At 54.7% G+C, this 17,423-nt stretch overlaps 7 protein-coding genes across 7 annotated transcripts; 4 read left to right on the top strand and 3 right to left on the bottom strand.

The window, feature by feature from the left end:
• Positions 1-1,020: 1,020 nt before the first annotated feature.
• BJ171DRAFT_504582 (uncharacterized protein) lies at positions 1,021-2,561 on the bottom strand. Its single transcript, XM_053110947.1, has one exon. It carries the CDS (start codon positions 2,155-2,157, stop codon positions 1,273-1,275), a length of 885 nt encoding a protein of 294 aa, XP_052966619.1. The 5' UTR covers positions 2,158-2,561; the 3' UTR covers positions 1,021-1,272.
• BJ171DRAFT_97424 (uncharacterized protein) lies at positions 2,300-3,249 on the top strand. Its single transcript, XM_053116009.1, has 2 exons — positions 2,300-2,786; positions 2,944-3,249. Exons 1-2 carry the CDS (start codon positions 2,442-2,444, stop codon positions 3,094-3,096), a joined length of 498 nt encoding a protein of 165 aa, XP_052966618.1. The 5' UTR covers positions 2,300-2,441; the 3' UTR covers positions 3,097-3,249.
• BJ171DRAFT_97402 (uncharacterized protein) lies at positions 3,170-4,902 on the top strand. Its single transcript, XM_053116008.1, has 3 exons — positions 3,170-3,565; positions 3,712-3,922; positions 4,157-4,902. Exons 1-3 carry the CDS (start codon positions 3,402-3,404, stop codon positions 4,838-4,840), a joined length of 1,059 nt encoding a protein of 352 aa, XP_052966617.1. The 5' UTR covers positions 3,170-3,401; the 3' UTR covers positions 4,841-4,902.
• Positions 4,903-5,467: 565 nt separating this feature from the next.
• Positions 5,468-8,013, bottom strand: BJ171DRAFT_442192 (alpha subunit of isocitrate dehydrogenase). Its single transcript, XM_053108088.1, has 10 exons — positions 7,900-8,013; positions 7,543-7,611; positions 7,280-7,369; positions 7,085-7,196; positions 6,947-7,004; positions 6,692-6,821; positions 6,428-6,561; positions 6,216-6,318; positions 5,879-6,031; positions 5,468-5,784 (listed from the first exon to the last, which is right to left on the bottom strand). Exons 1-10 carry the CDS (start codon positions 7,942-7,944, stop codon positions 5,560-5,562), a joined length of 1,119 nt encoding a protein of 372 aa, XP_052966616.1. The 5' UTR covers positions 7,945-8,013; the 3' UTR covers positions 5,468-5,559.
• A 144-nt stretch (positions 8,014-8,157) lies between these two features.
• BJ171DRAFT_504576 (homoserine dehydrogenase-domain-containing protein) lies at positions 8,158-10,364 on the bottom strand. The gene is given in 5 exon segments (XM_053110946.1): positions 8,158-8,240; positions 8,253-8,603; positions 8,722-9,005; positions 9,310-9,493; positions 9,670-10,364. 4 exon segments carry the CDS (start codon positions 10,110-10,112, stop codon positions 8,423-8,425), a joined length of 1,092 nt encoding a protein of 363 aa, XP_052966615.1. The 5' UTR covers positions 10,113-10,364; the 3' UTR covers positions 8,158-8,240; positions 8,253-8,422.
• Positions 10,365-10,401: 37 nt separating this feature from the next.
• BJ171DRAFT_504575 (uncharacterized protein) lies at positions 10,402-13,931 on the top strand. Its single transcript, XM_053110945.1, has 10 exons — positions 10,402-10,675; positions 10,949-11,061; positions 11,241-11,363; positions 11,513-11,728; positions 11,918-12,051; positions 12,249-12,387; positions 12,504-12,704; positions 12,974-13,235; positions 13,355-13,559; positions 13,704-13,931. The coding sequence occupies exons 1-10, from the start codon at positions 10,510-10,512 to the stop codon at positions 13,735-13,737; spliced, it is 1,593 nt and encodes a 530-aa protein (XP_052966614.1). The 5' UTR covers positions 10,402-10,509; the 3' UTR covers positions 13,738-13,931.
• A 1,066-nt stretch (positions 13,932-14,997) lies between these two features.
• BJ171DRAFT_97139 (uncharacterized protein) lies at positions 14,998-16,805 on the top strand. The gene is made up of 5 exons (XM_053116005.1): positions 14,998-15,330; positions 15,539-15,706; positions 15,831-16,089; positions 16,252-16,328; positions 16,531-16,805. The coding sequence occupies exons 1-5, from the start codon at positions 15,192-15,194 to the stop codon at positions 16,605-16,607; spliced, it is 720 nt and encodes a 239-aa protein (XP_052966613.1). The 5' UTR covers positions 14,998-15,191; the 3' UTR covers positions 16,608-16,805.
• Positions 16,806-17,423: the final 618 nt, after the last annotated feature.

Raw genomic sequence — 17,423 nt, 5'->3', positions numbered from 1 at the left:
CAAAGGGTACGAGGGACCGAAATGGCAGGTGGGACGGCCATCGACAAGCCGGCGACGGGGCAACGGACGCACAAAGCGGGGGCCTGACAAGGCGACGCAGCGCCGGACAGAGCAGACAGGGAGTGCAGGAATAGCGCAGCGCGGCTGCAGCATCGCCAAGCGCCGAGGGTTTCCAATTTCAATGCTGGGTCGGACGTTGGATGTTGGATGTCGGATGTCGGATGTCGGATGTCGGATGTCGGATGTCGGATGTCGGATGTCGGATGTCGGATGTCGGATGTCGGATGTCGGATGTCGGATGTCGGATGTCGGATGTCGGATGTCGGATGTCGGATGTCGGATGTCGGATGTCGGGTTGGATCCCGAACCTAACCCTCGAACTGCAACAGCAACAATGCAGCAATGCGCCATCGCACCAGGCCCTGCAAAAGGAAAGATCAACGCGCCACCGACGGGTCTGTGCGCGTCGGTGTAATACAGCGCGCCAGTTGCAAGGCGGATGGCAGGGTCGCGCGCGTGCGCAATCCGAGCGACAGCCCGCCCTGTTGGCGGAGATCGGCGCACCAGCCGCCCAGGCCGAATCGCCACGCGACAGCTCTCGTGGTCGGCCAATCTCGATGATGGCCGTCGGCCGATTTGCGATCGTGTGGAGCGAGAGTGTGTGTGTGGTCCAATCGGACCCAACCCCAGGGAAACAGCCAGATCAATACCGCAAGCATCCTCTCATGAGGTGTTTTATAGCGTTTCCAAAATGAAATGGGGACACCCGTTATTAACCAAGACGGTGTTTTATCTGGAACCTGAATGCACCCACCCACTCATCGCATTCATGGCCGAGCACAGCACCATCTTGATATCGAGATATCATTGAGCTGTCCAGAGAGTCGAGTGGATGCACCACACTCACACATCGAGACATCAATGCCTCACGGAACATGATCTCGGCATGCCAGTCGATCATCGCCACAGGAGATCGACCGAGTGTATTCAAGACCATGCTTCCCAAACCAACCAAAACCACTCGATTGCCAACCAAGACGGGAAACAATCCCATGGCCTGCTCACTGGGGCCTACAGTCAGTCAGTGGGGTTCAGACATCTGAAGCCAGGAAGTGGAAGTGTCCCGTTTCTTTCTGGATAGACTGTATTGGTGGATGCATATCATATCGAGATTTGTTGCCCGGATGTCCTTGGCGGTGGTCCAGGCCGATCATGGCCATCCTGGGACTGGATGGGCGATTGTGCAGGCTTCGGAAAACCTCGGCTTGCTGCTCATTGGCGGTGGTGCATCTTCTCGCGCACGGTTTTGGCCGCGTCGGCCAATCCTCCCTTTTGCCCAATGTGGTAGCCCATTGCCCTCAGTCTGCGGGCCACGATCGGCGTCACAAAGGCCACCAGGGGGACCTTGAGAGGGATGAAGAGCTTGGTCATGGCCATAGCCAGCAAAACATTGCCAGCGAGTGTCAGAATCGCCGGGTTCTTGATCCAGGCCGAGACGATGGCCTTGATGCCGGTGGCCTCCTCGTCGCGCTCCTTCTCGACCCGCAACTGCCGCTCTTCGGGAGTCTCGACGTGGAGACCCAATGTGCTCTTGATTTTGTCAAAGATCGACTGCACCATGGCTGCATCAACGCCCAGGAAGTTGATCGAAATGAAGCACGAGATGAACAGAATCGTTGAGAAGGTGAAGTACACCCCGATCGCCAGCAAGCCGTATTCTCGCATCAGCGTCTTGATATCGCGCGGCTCCTTGCGCTCATTAGCAGATCCAGAGTTCGATGCGGAGCTGGATCCGGCCGGCTCGGGCACTTGCGCCATTTCGACGGGGCGAGCCATGTGGAATAGACGCCTTATAACAAGCTTGGCGTCAAGCTCCGATCGGTGCAAGATTGACGGGTTGACGGTGTGGGAAAAGATGCTTGCGGGAGCTCCTCGAAGCCGCTGGGCCGGAACAAGCTGCCCAAGCTTTGGCGAGGGTCTTGCCATGGAGTCATGCTGCGGGCGGTCGCCGACTGTGAAGGCACGCGGCTGGAGCTGCGATACACTAGAAACAGCGAGCCGAGCAGTTGCTCGGACAGCAGGGTTCGGAATGAGTCGGCGTGCAAGAGCCGGAACGATCGATGCCGGGAAGAGCAGAGACGGGCGGATCTTGAACATGTTGGCGATGGCTTTGGTTTCTTGAGCAGCTCAACAGCACTGGCAGGGACGGACACAGTCAGCCTGAGGCGGTGGATGGGGCCGGCGAACACAGACACTCGAACGGAGATGGAGGAGAGTCTATCGAGCACGCCAATGGTCAGGGACGAAGGGCCGTCAGCAGCAGCAGATCAGCAACAGGCGAGAGGAGATCGACCGAGCGCAAGCCCAAGCGCAGGACATGCCAAGCCGACACTCCGCAAGGCTGCGGCTCAGTCATGTGAAAGTCACACCCGGCTCGCCAAATGAGGCTCGCCAAAGGACACTGCCCGATGAGACTCGGCCAAGAGGCCCGACCCAAGCAGGTCCAGCCCCAAACGAGCCCTGGGCATACAATTGCCGCTCCACCACGACCAAGACCAAGACCAAGACCAGGACCAAGACGCCTCGCGAGGAGGATGCTGGCGGATCCTGTGTGCGCTGCGGGCCTGCCGAGAAGGCCGCGCGGCGGCCGAGCACGCGGTCGGGAGGCGTGTGCTGGTCGGCAGGTTGAGATTGTTGGCTTGGCTGGCCGGCTGGCCTCACAGTCCCATCTTGCCGTCCACCTGCTCCCATTCATCAGCTCTTGCGTCAGGCATATTGATCGCCAGGTCGGATTTTGCTCGTTGCTGATGTTTGCAGACTGCGGCTGGTTCGCAGCTTCCAGGCCGGGCAGCCAATATCCCCACTCATCCAGCCGCAGAATCCGCCATCATGTTTATTGGCGAGTCGATACCCCTTTGTCCTGCTTGCTTTCTTAACCACCAGAGCGTCTCATTTCGACCGCCAGAGTGCTTTCGCATGCATGCATTGCATTATATTCTGCTGCCCTTCATGACATTGCCTGCATTGCCCGCATTGCACTGCGTTGTATTGCCGTTCATGACATTGCGCTGGATTGCATTGCGCTGGATTGCTTAGCTTGTTTTATCGTTCCTTATATTGTCAGACTTGATTTATTCTGTCCTGATATGCACTCAGCTTATAGCTCTGACCTGGGCTTGATTTCGTCGTGATCGCGTCAGTCGTATCAACGTGCCGGCGCAGGATTTTGTCGCTGTGCTCCACCCCGAATCCCACGAGCTTTTTTCCCTCCAGATGCTCAACTGGTGGCCCTGCGTTTCCACATGATTGTCTGCATATCTCCATCGGCCTGGCTAGCCTGTTGACTGTGATTTCTCCTGCTGGCAGCAGATCCACCATCGATTCGTCACCAAGCTACTCTCATGTTTTGGACATGTCTCTTCCGTGGTTTGCTCTTCACGATCGCCTATTCAGCCGTTCACGTTGGCATCGTCAAGGTCGCGGTCGCTGCCAATCTTGAGTGGTTTGTGCCTCTGGCGACTTATCGTTCGCTTTCGCATCGCAATCAAATTTTTACCGCAGAGAAGTAAGTGGCGATATCTCGGCGATTCCTAGTACTTGCCATGTGGGGGAGCGAAGGAGAGGCTTACATTACCAAAGTTGGGGCGAGAGGGAATGCTTGGCCACAGGCATGCCTCTGTGCGCTGACATCCGACGGGCCGATGATCGCAGGGTTTGCTCGTCCATCCACGCACTTGCTACTGGCTCGCTGGCGGGTTACTTGGTCCTCTCTGGCGCCTTCCGGAATGCGAATATCTTCACCACGTATCCGCCCCTGCTCGATTGGATCTATCCGCACTTGGCCGGATATACGTTGTACGACATGGGAACCATGTATCTGCAACAAGCTTCCCATTGGACTATGTGGCTTCATCATTATATGGTAAGGGGCTCGGTCTTCATGAGTTGTGGGAAGATCAAGCGCTTCCCTTGGGCTCTCCGTGAGTGGAGGCGACAGTCTGAGAATCGATCATTGCATGTGGCGACTCTGTTCGTGGATAAGCAAGCATCCCTCTCCTGGGACTGGATTCGTGAGAGCTGCCGACTGCTTCTTAACGCTTGCTTGTACCGGCTGGTTGGCGGCTGCCTCTGGGCGGATCGCAAACGGCATGTCAAGACCTTTTACTGTTGTCTTCTGATGCCACACTATCGAGCTTGTGCCATCATATCCACCTACTACATGGTATCGGAGCTGACGGCAATCTTCCAGAACTGCCTATGGTTCTATCAGTTCGTCTGGAATCCCGCCGTGGCTCCGCTGGCTGATGAAACCAGCTCAGCAGCGTCACTCGATTCATCCCGCATCTCGACGGAAGCCGAGTCGTCGGGGCAGTATCATTTGCGAATTTCAATGTCGTCCCAGTCCGCAGAAGCACCGTTGATCAATTCCGGGTCGCACCTCTCTCAAGCAACTGCAGGGCAGGCAGAATCCACAGCAAAGACGTCGACCTACTCCCTTCTCCTACTACTACGGGCTCTTAGCTTTCTGCTATTTCGGGCCTGGATTTTCCCGTACCTCTTCTTTCTTCTGCCACAACTTGGCAACGGATTCTATGCCATTGTTTCTGAGTTGATGACGCAGCCTCTGGCCGTGTCGGTTCCTGGCTTTCTCATGTTCTGGCTTCTGGGTCTCTTGAACACGGCCTGGACAATCATGACCTTCAAGGTATGGCTGAGGCACCGACAAGTTCCTGACTCATCTGGCTGTGGCGAGCCAGCCGCACGATCCAAGTCGGGTGCTTCCCAGCCTCTGGTTCGGGCCAAGCCTCAGGAGTCTGCGACCTTCCAAAAGGAAGAATAGCACCAAGGCCCGAAAGCCTCGACGTTCCGCTCCGACCACCCGGGCCAGGATCCCATTGGTTGCTGAAGCACCATGTGCCCGGTTCGGGGTTTCGCCAGGACAGCTTCCTTTGCACGGAGTCACTCACTTCAGACCCTGAATACACTTTTGTCTTGAGCATGCCACAACCGATGAAGGCTTTGTTGCTGGGCGACTTACCAGTTCCGCGAGCTGTGCTGTGAGATCAGGGATTACAGCGTTTCCACAATAAAATGGGATACCCCCCCATTTTGAGCCATGACAGTGTTTTTTTCTGTGACCTGAATATACCCACCCACTCATCGCAATCATGGCCAAGCACAACACCCTCAATTTCCGCATCGCTGCACTACGACCGGTGGTCTTCACTCGGAGGCTGCCGAGATGATCTGTTTGCATTTCTTATGGCATAGTTAGACGCATGTCATCCCATACTACGCTGACATATGGGTTTTGGGAAAGTGTCCCATTTCCCCCTGAATACAGTGCAATCAGCACTTTCCGGGAACAGTAATGCCTTTGGGACCGATCGAGTCTGTCGCATTACAAGGCACGGATGCCGTCGCAGTAACACCACACATATATGCTGGTCAGGGAGCCAAATAACGATTGTTGAGCGAATAGAGATGTATTTCTCAGTCTACGGGATCATATTGCTCGTTCCGGCTGTGTAACTACACGCGGAAAGCCTCGAGTCGAAATTAGAGATGGCGGATGACTTCGTCAGTGAACTGAGTGTTGGTGGATCGGCCGCCAAGATCGCCTGTGAGAACCTTGCCCTCGGCGATGGTGCTGAGGACGGCCTTCTGGATGCGGTCAGCGTGCTCCTCGAGCTTCATATGACGGAGCATCATGGTGGCAGAGAGAAGGAGAGCGGTGGGGTTGGCCAGATCCTTGCCAGCAATATCGGGAGCGGTTCCGTGGACCTGGAGGAATGCGTTAAAACAAAGGCGATGGTGAGTTGGAATGAAGCGCAGACCCAAAAAGCGTGCCACTTCAAATGCAAGAAGCTGAGCTTACACTCTCGAAGATGCTGGCCTTCAGTCCGATGTTTCCAGAGGGAGTGAGGCCAAGACCGCCAATAAGGCCGGCGCAGAGATCCGAGAGAATGTCACCGTAGAGGTTAGGCATGGCCATGACAGTATCAGAGTACTGGGTGGGGTCTTGGACGATCTGCGTAGTTGGAGAGTAGAGATAGGGTCGTTCAGACACGAAGCGGCTTAACCATTGATGTCATAACGGGGGTTGGCTGGGACTTCCGCTGGTCGACAGTCAGCACCAGTAGGAATACAAAATACGACAGGCCCGACTACCAGCTCCGCCCCTCATATATCGCTTAGCTGCGTATCCGTCGTACCTTGAGGCAGACACGGTCCAAGAGAATCTCCTCGAACTTGATGTCGGGGTAGTCCTTGGCAACTTCCTGGGCGGTGGAGAGGAAAAGGCCGTCGGACAGTCGCCTGGCGAGACCGAGGATTGTGCGTTCGAGCAGACAAAGCACCAAAGTTAAATGGATGTGTCGACTGTAGCGGGCTTGGAAACTGCGAGCGAGGGACCACAGATACGTACTGGATGTTGGCCTTGTGAACGATAGTGACGGATTTTCGGCCGGTAGTGCGCGCATACTCAAAGGCATACCGCACACAGCGCTCCGAGGCCTTCTGGGTGATCAGCTTGATGGACTGGACAACACCGGGAACAACCTATGGCAGCAGCGCCGCAACGCAATGCCATGCCATGCCAACCGACAGAGAGGTATTGGGTAAATGGGTGAGCCACCAGAGCCACCACGCAACTCAAGATAGCGGGCCGAAAAAGCAGAGTCCAAAGTACCTGGTGCTCGATACCCGAGTACTCGCCCTCGGTGTTTTCGCGGATGAGAACCGAGTTGACGTTGTCGAAGGGAGTCTTATATCCAACAATGGACTGGCAAGGGCGAACATTGGCAAAGAGGTCAAAGGTTCTAAGGGCGTGCGATTGGACCGGCGAGTCGGATTAGTATCGATCCAACATTGACGCACAGACGGATGTGTGTCTGCGCTGCATGCAAGTGGCTGCCGAATGCCGGGCATCTGCCCGGCATCTCACCTTCGGAGGGTCAAGTTCAGGGAGACGTGGCCCTTTCCGACAGGGGTGGCAAGAGGACCTGCAAACAAGCAGCGAAGATGTTCAGTCAGACAAAGGACATCCCGACAACGGACATTGGTAAATGCAACATGGTCATACCTTTGAGGGCAAGCTTGTTGCGGTTGATGGAGTGGAGCGCCTCATCGGGAATGGCGGTTTTGCCGTCCTTGAGAACGGGAGTGACACTGACTTCTTCCCAAGTGATGGGCACCTGCAGAGCGAGTGATTCGGTTTAGTTCCCAAGCAGAAAAAGGCCAAGTATCCCAGCACGCCACGTTAATGTCGGATTCTTACATTGTCCGCTGCAAAGATTCGCTGAACCGACTTGGAGATCTCGGGGCCGATACCGTCACCGGGGATGAGGGTGACAACACGCTTTCCGTCCTGGGGGATGGGAGAGCCAGAGAGCAACGTTAGCGAGCCTGACGAGCCTCGGTGTGATCCCGGCGTCCATCCAAGGCTACGACGGACTTGTTGGCGAGGACGTTGAGGATTATCGACTCGGCAGTAATGGCTCACAGCGCAGATGAAAAGCTGGGGGAGGGGAAGTGGCTTACGGGGGTGAAGGTTCCCTCGGCGTTGCTGGTGTTTGCCGTGGCAAGCGAACGGAGCTGGGACGACACAGCCTGTTGCCCGAGGATAAAGAAAGCGATGGATGAGTTGGCAGATTGTGACATGGGTGGTCGAGCAGCCCACCAACAAGCAGGCTGCTTCGACGTGAGCAAGTTACTGAAGTTCCACAGATCGTAAATAGAGGGTTGGTCGGGGAAACGAAGCGATGCATCCGGCGGGAATGGAAGCGAGGGTGGTGTCGAAGCACCACGGCGAGGGGTCTGCTGTGCTGCCCAAGCTAAGCGGCGGCCAGCGCGGCCAGCGACTGGCGGCTGGACATCGGGGAAGGGACGGCAGCATACCTTGGAACGGGCAGGCAGGCGAGCAAAGGCGGATCGGGCGAACATGGCGCTAGGGCTTTTCGGTAAGCAGAGGCAGCCGCCGACAGGAGAAAATGAGGATCTTGGCGATGAACGACGGCCACCACCGAGATTCCCAGGCGCGGATTTGATTTTTGCTGGCTGCGAATGAGGCAGGCATCTGTGTTTGGTTATGTGGCACCAGCGCCGCGGGGGTCTGGTTTGGACGCACACAGACACAGCGGGCTCGTTCTGTGCAGCTGCGCACACAATGAATTCATTAAGATTAAATCACGTGGAGCTTATCGCCCACGCATCGATGCGGCCACACACACACACACAGCCACACACACAGCCACACAGTCACTGTGGTCCGTCCTCAGAGCAGCCTCGCCGTGGGGTTGGGTCTTGGTGCCAGTGGTGTCGCAGAGAGGATCTCCGAGGCAATGCTCGATCGGATTGTATTCCGTATTTGCAGCTGGCCGCTGCCTCCGACGGTGCCCATCGATATCTACCGCAGATCATCTTAGAGCGCATAGCTAGTGATGGCATTGATTCTGAGAATGTCTGAGAAAATGCCGTGCGCCGTGACTGCCGCGCCCGCGCCTGAGCCCTGAACGATGAGGGGGCTGGGGAATCGCTTGGTGGTGAAGGCAATGATGTTGTCGCTACCCTTCAGCGAGGCGAACGGGTGGGAGGCATCGTATCTGGATATATCGACCGGTTGAGGAGTAGATTTTTTAGCATCTGCGCCATGCGCCACGGAGATGCGTCCTAACGGTCGGATCGGAGTCCCTGTGCAGTGATATCGTGTGTGGGTCCTACCTCACCAACTTGACAGAGCTCTGTCCGCCTGGGATAACGGTTCCCACCAATCTGAGGACAGAGCCACTTTCGCGCGCACTTTGGTTGAGCGCGGCAAAGTGGTCGTCAAAGAGAGGTAGCTTCTCCATGAACTCCTCCGATGTGGAAATGGATCGAAGCTCAGGTGGAACAATGTTTTCCACTTCCAGAGATTCCAAAGAAAGCTCCTGGCCGGCAACACGGCCGAGGATGACAACTTTGCGGGCCACATCCATACCGTTCAGGTCATCTCTCGGATCTGGCTCCTGGTTCCGACCAAAGTCGCAATGACGAGAAGGCGCGTGTCAGCATAGCATATTGGGGTACTTTGCTTCGTCGGTCGCGGATGCTGATCCCATAGCACATCGCATCCAAATGATGGCCGTCGCCGCTGGTTTAATTTCTGGGGGGGGGCAATCACGATGGTGGCCACCATGGGAGTACGAAGACAATCCAGTGTTTGAGGTCATCGTGGACCAACAGACTTGCCGTCCACAAGCTGACAAAACCCTTCAATCGACAGCCCATTGAACAGAGTCAACTCGCATCGCATCGGCACGGAGTACTGACCGTATAACCCTTTGCCTTCGCAATTGCAACAATTTCCGAGAACTTTGGGGTAGAAGCATCACCCGTGGTCGAGAAGTTGTTGAAGATATAGGACAGAGTTCCCGAGAAGATGCCTTCGATTTTCTCAATATGATCTCCGGTGCTAATCAAGTCGGTGAGAGTGCTGATAATGGGCAGGCCGGCACTGACGGATGGGAGCGGAGAAGATTCAGCCGACATCACCCGAACGTGCTGGGTTTGCACTGCCTTGTTTCCATTATAATTCCTCATCCACCGTGGCACCACGAGATGCCCGCCCGCTCATCGACTCAGTTCTGATCGTCAGCGAACTGGCTGGAGTCAACTATCGCCAATACCTACCCAACAGTCGCCTCGTGGTAGGCGAGCGGATAGCGGTGGCCAGCCTTAGGAGCCGTCAGAGCCTTGATCTCCTTGAACAAACTCAGACTGCCCGAGAACCCTTTCTTGTTGGGGGTAACGACATGGAGCCCCAGCTTGAGCCACGACGGGTAGAGAGCCGCGACCGAATCGCTGGAGGTGCAATCGACAATCACGCAGGGCTGGTGCTGGACAGCATGCTGGGCAACCCTGGTAAGATCGGCAGCGACCACATCGGGGGCGACGGTCCAGTCGCCCGTCAAGGCGGTCGCACACTTGGCAGGGGTCGTCAGAAGCATCTTTTTGGAGTTGCTGATGGCAATGACCGGGAGTTTGGCTGAGTGGGCAAGCTGGTTGTAGGCACGGAGCTGCGAGATGAGCTCGGCGCCGACCAAGCCGGGACCGACGATAGCAATGTTGACCATGATGACGAGAGCCGGAGATCGGGCAGGGTGCGATGAAGCCGGCGAGGAAGAGGCTGCCGGAGAGGGGGAGGAGGGACGCGGAGAAGATCCAGGACGAGGCGGCGAGATTGCAGCGACGGGGCCTTATCGCCGCGGTCGGCGCCCTGTCCAAGTTGCCGGTCTGTGCGTCTGCGCAGTGCATCGGGCTCGCAGGCCTGCCTTGTCGGAGCAGCCGGTCCCGGTGCTGCGCATCAGGTGACGCGGCGGCCAAAAAGCCCCGACGATTTTTTTTTTGGGGGGGCTGCGAGGCGTCCTCAAATCCCACCAGCGACGCCCGCCTCACTGGCTCTCCCACCGATCGGAACCACGCCGTGCACATCCAGCTCCTCCGTCGCCCCGCCAACGCCGCCTGCCAACGATGAGCCCCACAACCGAAGTCTCGCAGATCTACGACACCATCCTGATCCTCGACTTTGGATCGCAGTACACCCATCTGATTGCTCGCCGCATCCGCGAGCTCGGCGTGTACTGCGAGCTGCTTGCGTGCACTACCAAGCTCTCCGAAATCAAATTCAAGCCCAAGGGTGGGTGTATTATTGAACTCGATGGCACTGGCAGCGCCGCGCTCCACTCGCTTGCTCTGCCACGAGATCGGCGATTTGCCTATTACCGAGTGACCCGAGGCCTCCACTGGATGCCATCGCTGAGAGTGCGTGGTCCAAGCGACGTTTCACGGCACCCAAAGATCGAGAGGCCAACTGAGACCCGGATGCTTCTCTTCAATGTGGATGGGCGTGGAAATCTAACTGCTCTGGTGGCTCATTTCCGGGCCTTAATTGCGAATATCCACCGACCAGGTCTGATTCTTTCCGGAAGCCCGTACTCGGTCTATGATCACGACGCCCCGCATATGGACCCTGCCTATTGGAGCCTGGACATTCCTAAGCTAGGCATTTGTTACGGCCTCCAAGTACGTCGCCGCCCCCCCATACTGCATTTCGGCGGGTTACTCCGATGCTATCCTCACACGATAAGCATCGCGCGTTCGATCATGAGGCCCTGCCGTGTCGGATACGTGCTGGTTGCGTGTTGGATACGTATCGATGACCCAGTAACTAACGCCGATAACCACATGCTTTTCTCGTGCAGGAAATAGCCCATACTCGCGGTGGACAGGTTCTTCCATGCGACAAGCGCGAATATGGCCACGCCGAAATCAGCGTCCAGGCCTCAGATAGCAAGCTCTTTGCTGGCCTCCCTGCCAAGTTGAAGGTAAGAAGTGACATCATGGTTGGGCGAAGGCTTTGGACAGAATGAGGCATGTGCTTGGTCGAAATCATATTCACCTGCATCGAGCAGCTCTGTACTGCCGGTGCATGGGCTGCGCTGTGACTGATTGTGATTATACTCTGAATACGTAGGTTTGGATGTCCCACGGCGACCAACTGGCCAAGGTGCCCTCTGGGTTCCGCGCCGTTGCCAACACATCCACTTCACCCTTCACGGCCATCGACTGCGAGGCCGAGCGCATTTACGGCATTCAGTTCCACCCCGAAGTTACTCACACCCCTCTGGGCTCTCAGCTCTTGAAGAACTTTGTCATTGGTATTTGCAACGCTTCGAGCAACTGGACTATGGTATGGTACACGGCAATGTCACCGAAGCTGGGGGTGGGAGGAAGACCGAGCGTCACCTTGTCCAGCCGCCTTGCCTTTGATTTTCTGTACGATCTTGACCTTTTTTCCCTGTGCTCTGTGTCTGTTATTTGACCGACGGCGTTTGTTTGTCGACAAGGATCGATTCTTACACCACTACTGTTTGATCAGTCTGATTTTATTGAAAAGGAAATCCAGCGCATCCGAAACATCGTTGGCCCTACCGCCCAAGTTGTCGGTGCGGTCTCTGGCGGCGTCGATAGCACGATTGCCGCTAAGCTCATGAGCATGGCCATCGGAGACCGGTAAGTCCCTCCGCGATGAATTTGGAACGGACTGAGTCTCACTCGACGACAAAGTGGCCATGGGACAATAAAGGAGGCCCAGATCACGAGCTATTGCTGCGATGGGTCTTCAAGTATGGGTTGGTGCCGTTGCTGCCGAGCGTGTATACCGGTGAAGAGGCTGACGCATGGCCGTCTCGGCTTCGGCTTATTTTCAGATTCCACGCTATCTTGGTCGACAACGGTGTTATGCGATTGAATGAATGCCAAGATACCAAAATGATTCTTGAAGAAAAGTTGAAGATCAACCTCACAGTCGCCCAGGCGTCGGATCTGTTCCTTGGCCGCCTCAAGGGTGTATGTACATATGCTTTGGCACTCGTGCGGATGGGTCTTGTCGGATCCGAGAGAAGTAGACACTGGCCCAGCTTGCACCAGAACAAGGGACTTATCAATACCATCGACCATGGCAGATCACCGATCCCGAGTCTAAACGCAAGATTATCGGAAACACCTTCATCGAAGTATTTGAGTCTGAGGCCCATCGCATCGAACAGGAGGTCGAGCACCAAGGAAAGGGAAAAATTGAGTTCCTTCTGCAGGGCACATTGTATCCCGATGTCATCGAGAGTATCTCGTTCAAGGGTCCTAGCGCCACCATCAAGACTCACCATGTGAGTATCGTGTAGGCAAGGCAGCATGGCGAACCGGGACTGTCCTGTATCAAGTAGTCTTCATGATACGTCCTCGCTGTTTGGGGCCGCAGATGAGGACACCCATATCGTTTTGATAAGGGCATCGGAGCATTGTACAATTCCCTCCCCCCATGAAAAGAGGAGCTCGATTCGTTGTAGCTCATTGGATCTGTAATCGGGAATGGGTTGGCGACGGAAGGCGCACACATGAACTTATGCTTGTTGTGTCTGCCCATCAACCCCATCAGAACGTCGGTGGCCTATTGGATGACATGAAGCTCAAGCTGATTGAGCCTCTGCGCGAGCTTTTCAAAGACGAAGTTCGCGCCCTCGGCAAGGTGCTCGAGATCGACGACGAATTGGTCTGGCGCCACCCGTTCCCCGGGCCTGGCATTGCCATTCGCATTCTTGGTGAAGTGACCCCTTCTCAAGTCGCAATTGCTCGACAAGCAGACTATATCTATATTGATGAGATCAAAAAGGCCGGCCTTTACCGCAAGATTTCCCAGGGTATGAAAGTGCCAGCTGAAGATGAGCGGCATGTTGTGGGACACTGTGACCCGACAAGATGGGTGCAGAGAGGCGTCCACGATTGCCTGCTGACTCCGTATACATTGCGATTCTGTCAGCCTACGCCGCTCTTCTGCCGGTTCGCTCTGTCGGTGTCATGGGCGACAAGAGAACGTACGAGCAGGTTATTGCACTCCGCGCCGTTGAGACTCGGGACTTTATGACTGCAGATTGGTTCGAGTTCCCATACGATGTCCTGAAGCGCATTAGCAGTCGAATCATCAACGAAGTTCAAGGTGTTAACCGCGTGGTGTACGATGTCAGGTAGGAAAGCGTTGAACATCGATATCCCATCGATTGCTCGCCGAGACGCCCAAGTCGGTTCGACAGATGGGATTAAATTTGCAGCCCAATGGTTCAAGAGGCTGGCTTTCCTGTCGTGACCTAACATGACTGTCTGTTATCCAGCTCGAAACCCCCAGCCACGATCGAATGGGAATAAGAGCGGGATTCTCATGGGCGACACAGAACACGCCTCCAGATGATTTCGGATCTCAGACGCCGCATCTGTGACTGTTTTTTTGAGCGATTGGATGGATTAGCGACGCTGCTGATCGCTCACAGAGAAGAGGACCCCTGTATAGGTGACCAAGGGCACCCTTTCGGGTAAACAATACATGCCCATTCGTCATACAATTGGCTGTTCATCGCATACTTGATTCGCAATTTCAGAGGCCGATCACGGTTTCCGAATCCCTGGCGTTTGTGATGGTGCTCCTGTCTTTGTTCATAATCCAGTAACGGCGTAGTATCGTCCGAACAGGAGGTGGTCTACCATGTTGTGGCTCACTAATGGCATCCACTCCATCGTGTGCGAGTCCTGAGAGCTCTGTCCAGGTCATCCTTGCCCTGGTGGGGGTGGTGGTGGTGGTAGAAATGCTCGAGGTGTATACAGTCTATCCAGAAAGAAACGGGACAGTTCCTTCCTGGCTTCAGAGGTCTGAAACCCGCTGACTGAGTGTAGGCCCAGTGAGCAAGCCGTGAGATTGCACTCCTGTCTTCGTTGGCAATCGAGTGGTTTTGGTTGGTTTGGGAAGCATGGTCTTGAATACACTCGGTCGATCTCCTGTGGCGATGATCGACTGGCATGCCGAGATCATGTTCCGTGAGGCATTGATGTCTCGATGTGTGAGTGTGGTGCATCCACTCGACTCTCTGGACAGCTCAATGATATCTCGATATCAAGATGGTGCTGTGCTCGGCCATGAATGCGATGAGTGGGTGGGTGCATTCAGGTTCCAGATAAAACACCGTCTTGGTTAATAACGGGTGTCCCCATTTCATTTTGGAAACGCTATAAAACACCTCATGAGAGGATGCTTGCGGTATTGATCTGGCTGTTTCCCTGGGGTTGGGTCCGATTGGACCACACACACACTCTCGCTCCACACGATCGCAAATCGGCCGACGGCCATCATCGAGATTGGCGGTTGATGTTGTTCAACACCACGGTGTCCATGCCAGCGGTCCAATCCTCTCCGGCAATCCGAGAAGCACAGCCCAGTGAGATATTGGGGGCCCTGGCCTCCAGATCTTTCCAGGATGGTCTCCGGCTCCACAGAGAAGCGATTGCGATCAAGCTGTCGAGCCCAAGGGTCCGCGGCTTGATGAGCTCGTTACCCCAGGACAAACGAGCATTGCCCCGCGAACGTCATCGGGCAGTCAGTCGAGAGTCAAGTAGCACCTTAGAGAATTCGCCAGATTGGACCATCGATATTGTTCATCGTAAGCTCTCACGCTTGGCGAGGAAAAAGGTCGGTTCGCGATCGAGGCACATTTGCTCTCGAAGCTGTTGCTGTTATTGTTCCAATTGGCGGTTGCTGCAAATGCAATGCTGCCGCAATTGCCATCCACAAAACAGCGGGATCATCCGGATTTGGGCTAACATCTCGAGTGATGTCGGAATGGCCCAAGAAGAAATGGAAGCGTCGGTCAAAGTTGCTTCGTCGAAATTCACGAGATCCCCAGATCATCAGCACCTATCAAGAGTCTCTCTCGGCTGTCTCGGCCACGACTGCATCACGCCTTCCGGTAGGTGTGTATTCGTAGATCACATTGCTGCGGCACTCTTCTGGGCATGGTGGATACCTGGCAAACATGCCGCACTGTGACCACTTTGAATGCCTAATCGAGCTAGTTATCCCTGACTACCAAACGAATGGCCAATACCCAGTTCGAGAGGGAGTTGCATAGCTCAACAATCACCAACTATTCTCATCATGGGGATATGGGCTTGCCAAAAGCAAGCAGTGGAAGGACTGGGAGTGGCCATAAGCTGGATGGTGGGAATGATCGCGGTATCGAATCTGCGAATCCAAATACCAACCAGCACCAACCAAGTCACCGAAGCCAAATCATTACGCTGTTGACCCTCCTCCGCAAGATTCGTCGCGATAAGATGAAGCGAAGTGGTGAGTCTTGTGTCCATGCTCCCTCCCCAAGCAAAATGACTCGGGCTACTTTGTTGGCTGTGGATACTCTTTGGGGGAATAACCCTACAATGTCGTTATACTCCGGGTCTCAATGATGATACAGGTGGCGTGTTCCCTGAAGAAGACGCTGAGTATTTCGCACAAGTTGAGCAGTCTGAGAAGAGGCAATGTTTCCAAGCAACCCCGTGTCCCTCCCGGCGGCCGAAGCCGACCAAAGTCACACCTCAATCGACCACTCGCATGACTCGTCATGTCGGAGAATCTGCTGATTCTGAAAAGCTCGGAGTCGCGATTCAGTCGAAAAGACCGTCCCATGGCCCGGACCAAGGATTCAACACTCTTAGCGACTTGATATATGTCAGGTAAATCCATAGCCAATATTTGGGAGCAATTAGTAAATGTCAGGTAGCGATATTAGCCTGACTTGAGGAAGCTTGTAGAGAGGTGAAATGTATGCGTCCCAATTCCCCAATTAAGTTGGCTTGGAACGAAGCGACTGACCTCAAAGCTTGATCTGGACATAGGTCTCAGTGGGATGCTTATTTAGCACCTTGCATGATGCCTGGGGCTCATGCTATTCCATCACATTTTCCCCAACCATGTAAGTTAATTCAGACAATGCTTAGCATCATTACAGAAAGGGACTAGCCCCACAATAGCGATCGATAGTAGTCGTTGCAACTCACTCCCTTGAACACATGCGCATGATCGCATTCTTGCAATGTACTGCGGACAACGAGGGACCGAAGCATTGTGGGTGTTTCTCTGAATGTGGTCATACGTTTGATTCCCGTATTTGCCAGCGCCACCTTCGTGGCCAGAGTGGTCCTTGGTACTCTCCAACATTTGCACATCGGAACAAGACACGACAATGAAATGAGCATGAGTGAGCGCAGCGAGTGAGAAGCAAGAATAGCACCAATGGGTTTAGCAATCAGGCCATTTGAGGTCAAGGAACCCATATCGGCTGACCGAATGAGGCGAAAGTTCTGTTTTGGATGCCAGATATCGCAACACTTTGCTTGTCGTAGCTCGCCGTGAAGTGGGTGTATATTAGTGGAATAGCAGCCTCGGTTGCAATCCATATCGGAAAAAATGTGGGGGTGCTGGGATAATATATTGTGACTGAAGTGCAGACCAGGGAGTACGCCACGGCCGGTCATGGAGAAAATTTGGTACTCATGAGAGAGCCGAATGGATTTCCTTGGCCAGCAATACCGTTTATGGCATGCTCATCCGAAAATCTCCGGGTGTCTGGTTCATCCCGACCCCGAACTCAGCTGGGACAAGCCAAATCTCGCTGAAAAAGACAAAGAAAAGACCAGTTCTCACGAATGATGCAGGGAGGCCAGGATGAGCATCCAGTACCGAATATATGGATGTCCAGATTGACTGAATGGTCACCCGAAATCATGATTCTCGGATCCAAAAAATAGAGAGCGACAGGCCGCGCATACTGCATAGCGGACAATAATCAGAATCCGATGAGGGCGGTCCAGGCGAACAGACAATATGCCAGGCCCCAAGAAGCTGCAATGAGGGCGAGTAGGAATAGAAAGCGTAAGATGCTATGGAGCAACTTGAGATAATACGTCTTGTGAAACAACGAGGATGATGAAAGAATCACCGAGGGCTGGATATACTGCAAGCTAAGCCTGCTGGGATTCATTCAAATGCAACACACAGGCGTTTGAAA

This window comes from Polychytrium aggregatum, assembly GCF_025602895.1.
Source record: "Polychytrium aggregatum strain JEL109 chromosome Unknown BJ171scaffold_18, whole genome shotgun sequence".
Lineage (NCBI taxonomy): Eukaryota > Fungi > Chytridiomycota > Chytridiomycetes > Polychytriales > Polychytrium > Polychytrium aggregatum.
Note: the sequence above shows the minus strand (reverse complement) of the source record. Positions and strands in the feature narration are given on the sequence as shown.

Coding starts and splice junctions, on each gene's coding strand:
- BJ171DRAFT_504582 (XM_053110947.1), bottom strand. CDS start 2,157: ATGTTCAAGATCCGCCCGTCTCTGCTCTTCCCGGCATCGATCGTTCCG.
- BJ171DRAFT_97424 (XM_053116009.1), top strand. CDS start 2,442: ATGAGGCTCGCCAAAGGACACTGCCCGATGAGACTCGGCCAAGAGGCC. Junction 2,787..2,943: donor TCAGGCATATTGATCGCCAG/GTCGGATTTTGC, acceptor CTTAACCACCAG/AGCGTCTCATTTCGACCGCC.
- BJ171DRAFT_97402 (XM_053116008.1), top strand. CDS start 3,402: ATGTTTTGGACATGTCTCTTCCGTGGTTTGCTCTTCACGATCGCCTAT. Junction 3,566..3,711: donor CAAATTTTTACCGCAGAGAA/GTAAGTGGCGAT, acceptor CGATGATCGCAG/GGTTTGCTCGTCCATCCACG. Junction 3,923..4,156: donor TGTGGCTTCATCATTATATG/GTAAGGGGCTCG, acceptor CGGCATGTCAAG/ACCTTTTACTGTTGTCTTCT.
- BJ171DRAFT_442192 (XM_053108088.1), bottom strand. CDS start 7,944: ATGTTCGCCCGATCCGCCTTTGCTCGCCTGCCTGCCCGTTCCAAG. Junction 7,197..7,279: donor GAATCTTTGCAGCGGACAAT/GTAAGAATCCGA, acceptor CTCGCTCTGCAG/GTGCCCATCACTTGGGAAGA. Junction 6,562..6,691: donor ACTCGGGTATCGAGCACCAG/GTACTTTGGACT, acceptor CTGCTGCCATAG/GTTGTTCCCGGTGTTGTCCA.
- BJ171DRAFT_504576 (XM_053110946.1), bottom strand. CDS start 10,112: ATGGTCAACATTGCTATCGTCGGTCCCGGCTTGGTCGGCGCCGAGCTC. Junction 9,006..9,309: donor CGAAGGCAAAGGGTTATACG/GTCAGTACTCCG, acceptor GGTCGGAACCAG/GAGCCAGATCCGAGAGATGA. Junction 8,604..8,721: donor AGCTCTGTCAAGTTGGTGAG/GTAGGACCCACA, acceptor CGATATATCCAG/ATACGATGCCTCCCACCCGT.
- BJ171DRAFT_504575 (XM_053110945.1), top strand. CDS start 10,510: ATGAGCCCCACAACCGAAGTCTCGCAGATCTACGACACCATCCTGATC. Junction 10,676..10,948: donor AATCAAATTCAAGCCCAAGG/GTGGGTGTATTA, acceptor TCCACCGACCAG/GTCTGATTCTTTCCGGAAGC. Junction 11,729..11,917: donor CTTCGAGCAACTGGACTATG/GTATGGTACACG, acceptor CTGTTTGATCAG/TCTGATTTTATTGAAAAGGA.
- BJ171DRAFT_97139 (XM_053116005.1), top strand. CDS start 15,192: ATGTCGGAATGGCCCAAGAAGAAATGGAAGCGTCGGTCAAAGTTGCTT. Junction 15,331..15,538: donor TGCATCACGCCTTCCGGTAG/GTGTGTATTCGT, acceptor GCTTGCCAAAAG/CAAGCAGTGGAAGGACTGGG. Junction 16,090..16,251: donor AGCGACTTGATATATGTCAG/GTAAATCCATAG, acceptor ATCTGGACATAG/GTCTCAGTGGGATGCTTATT.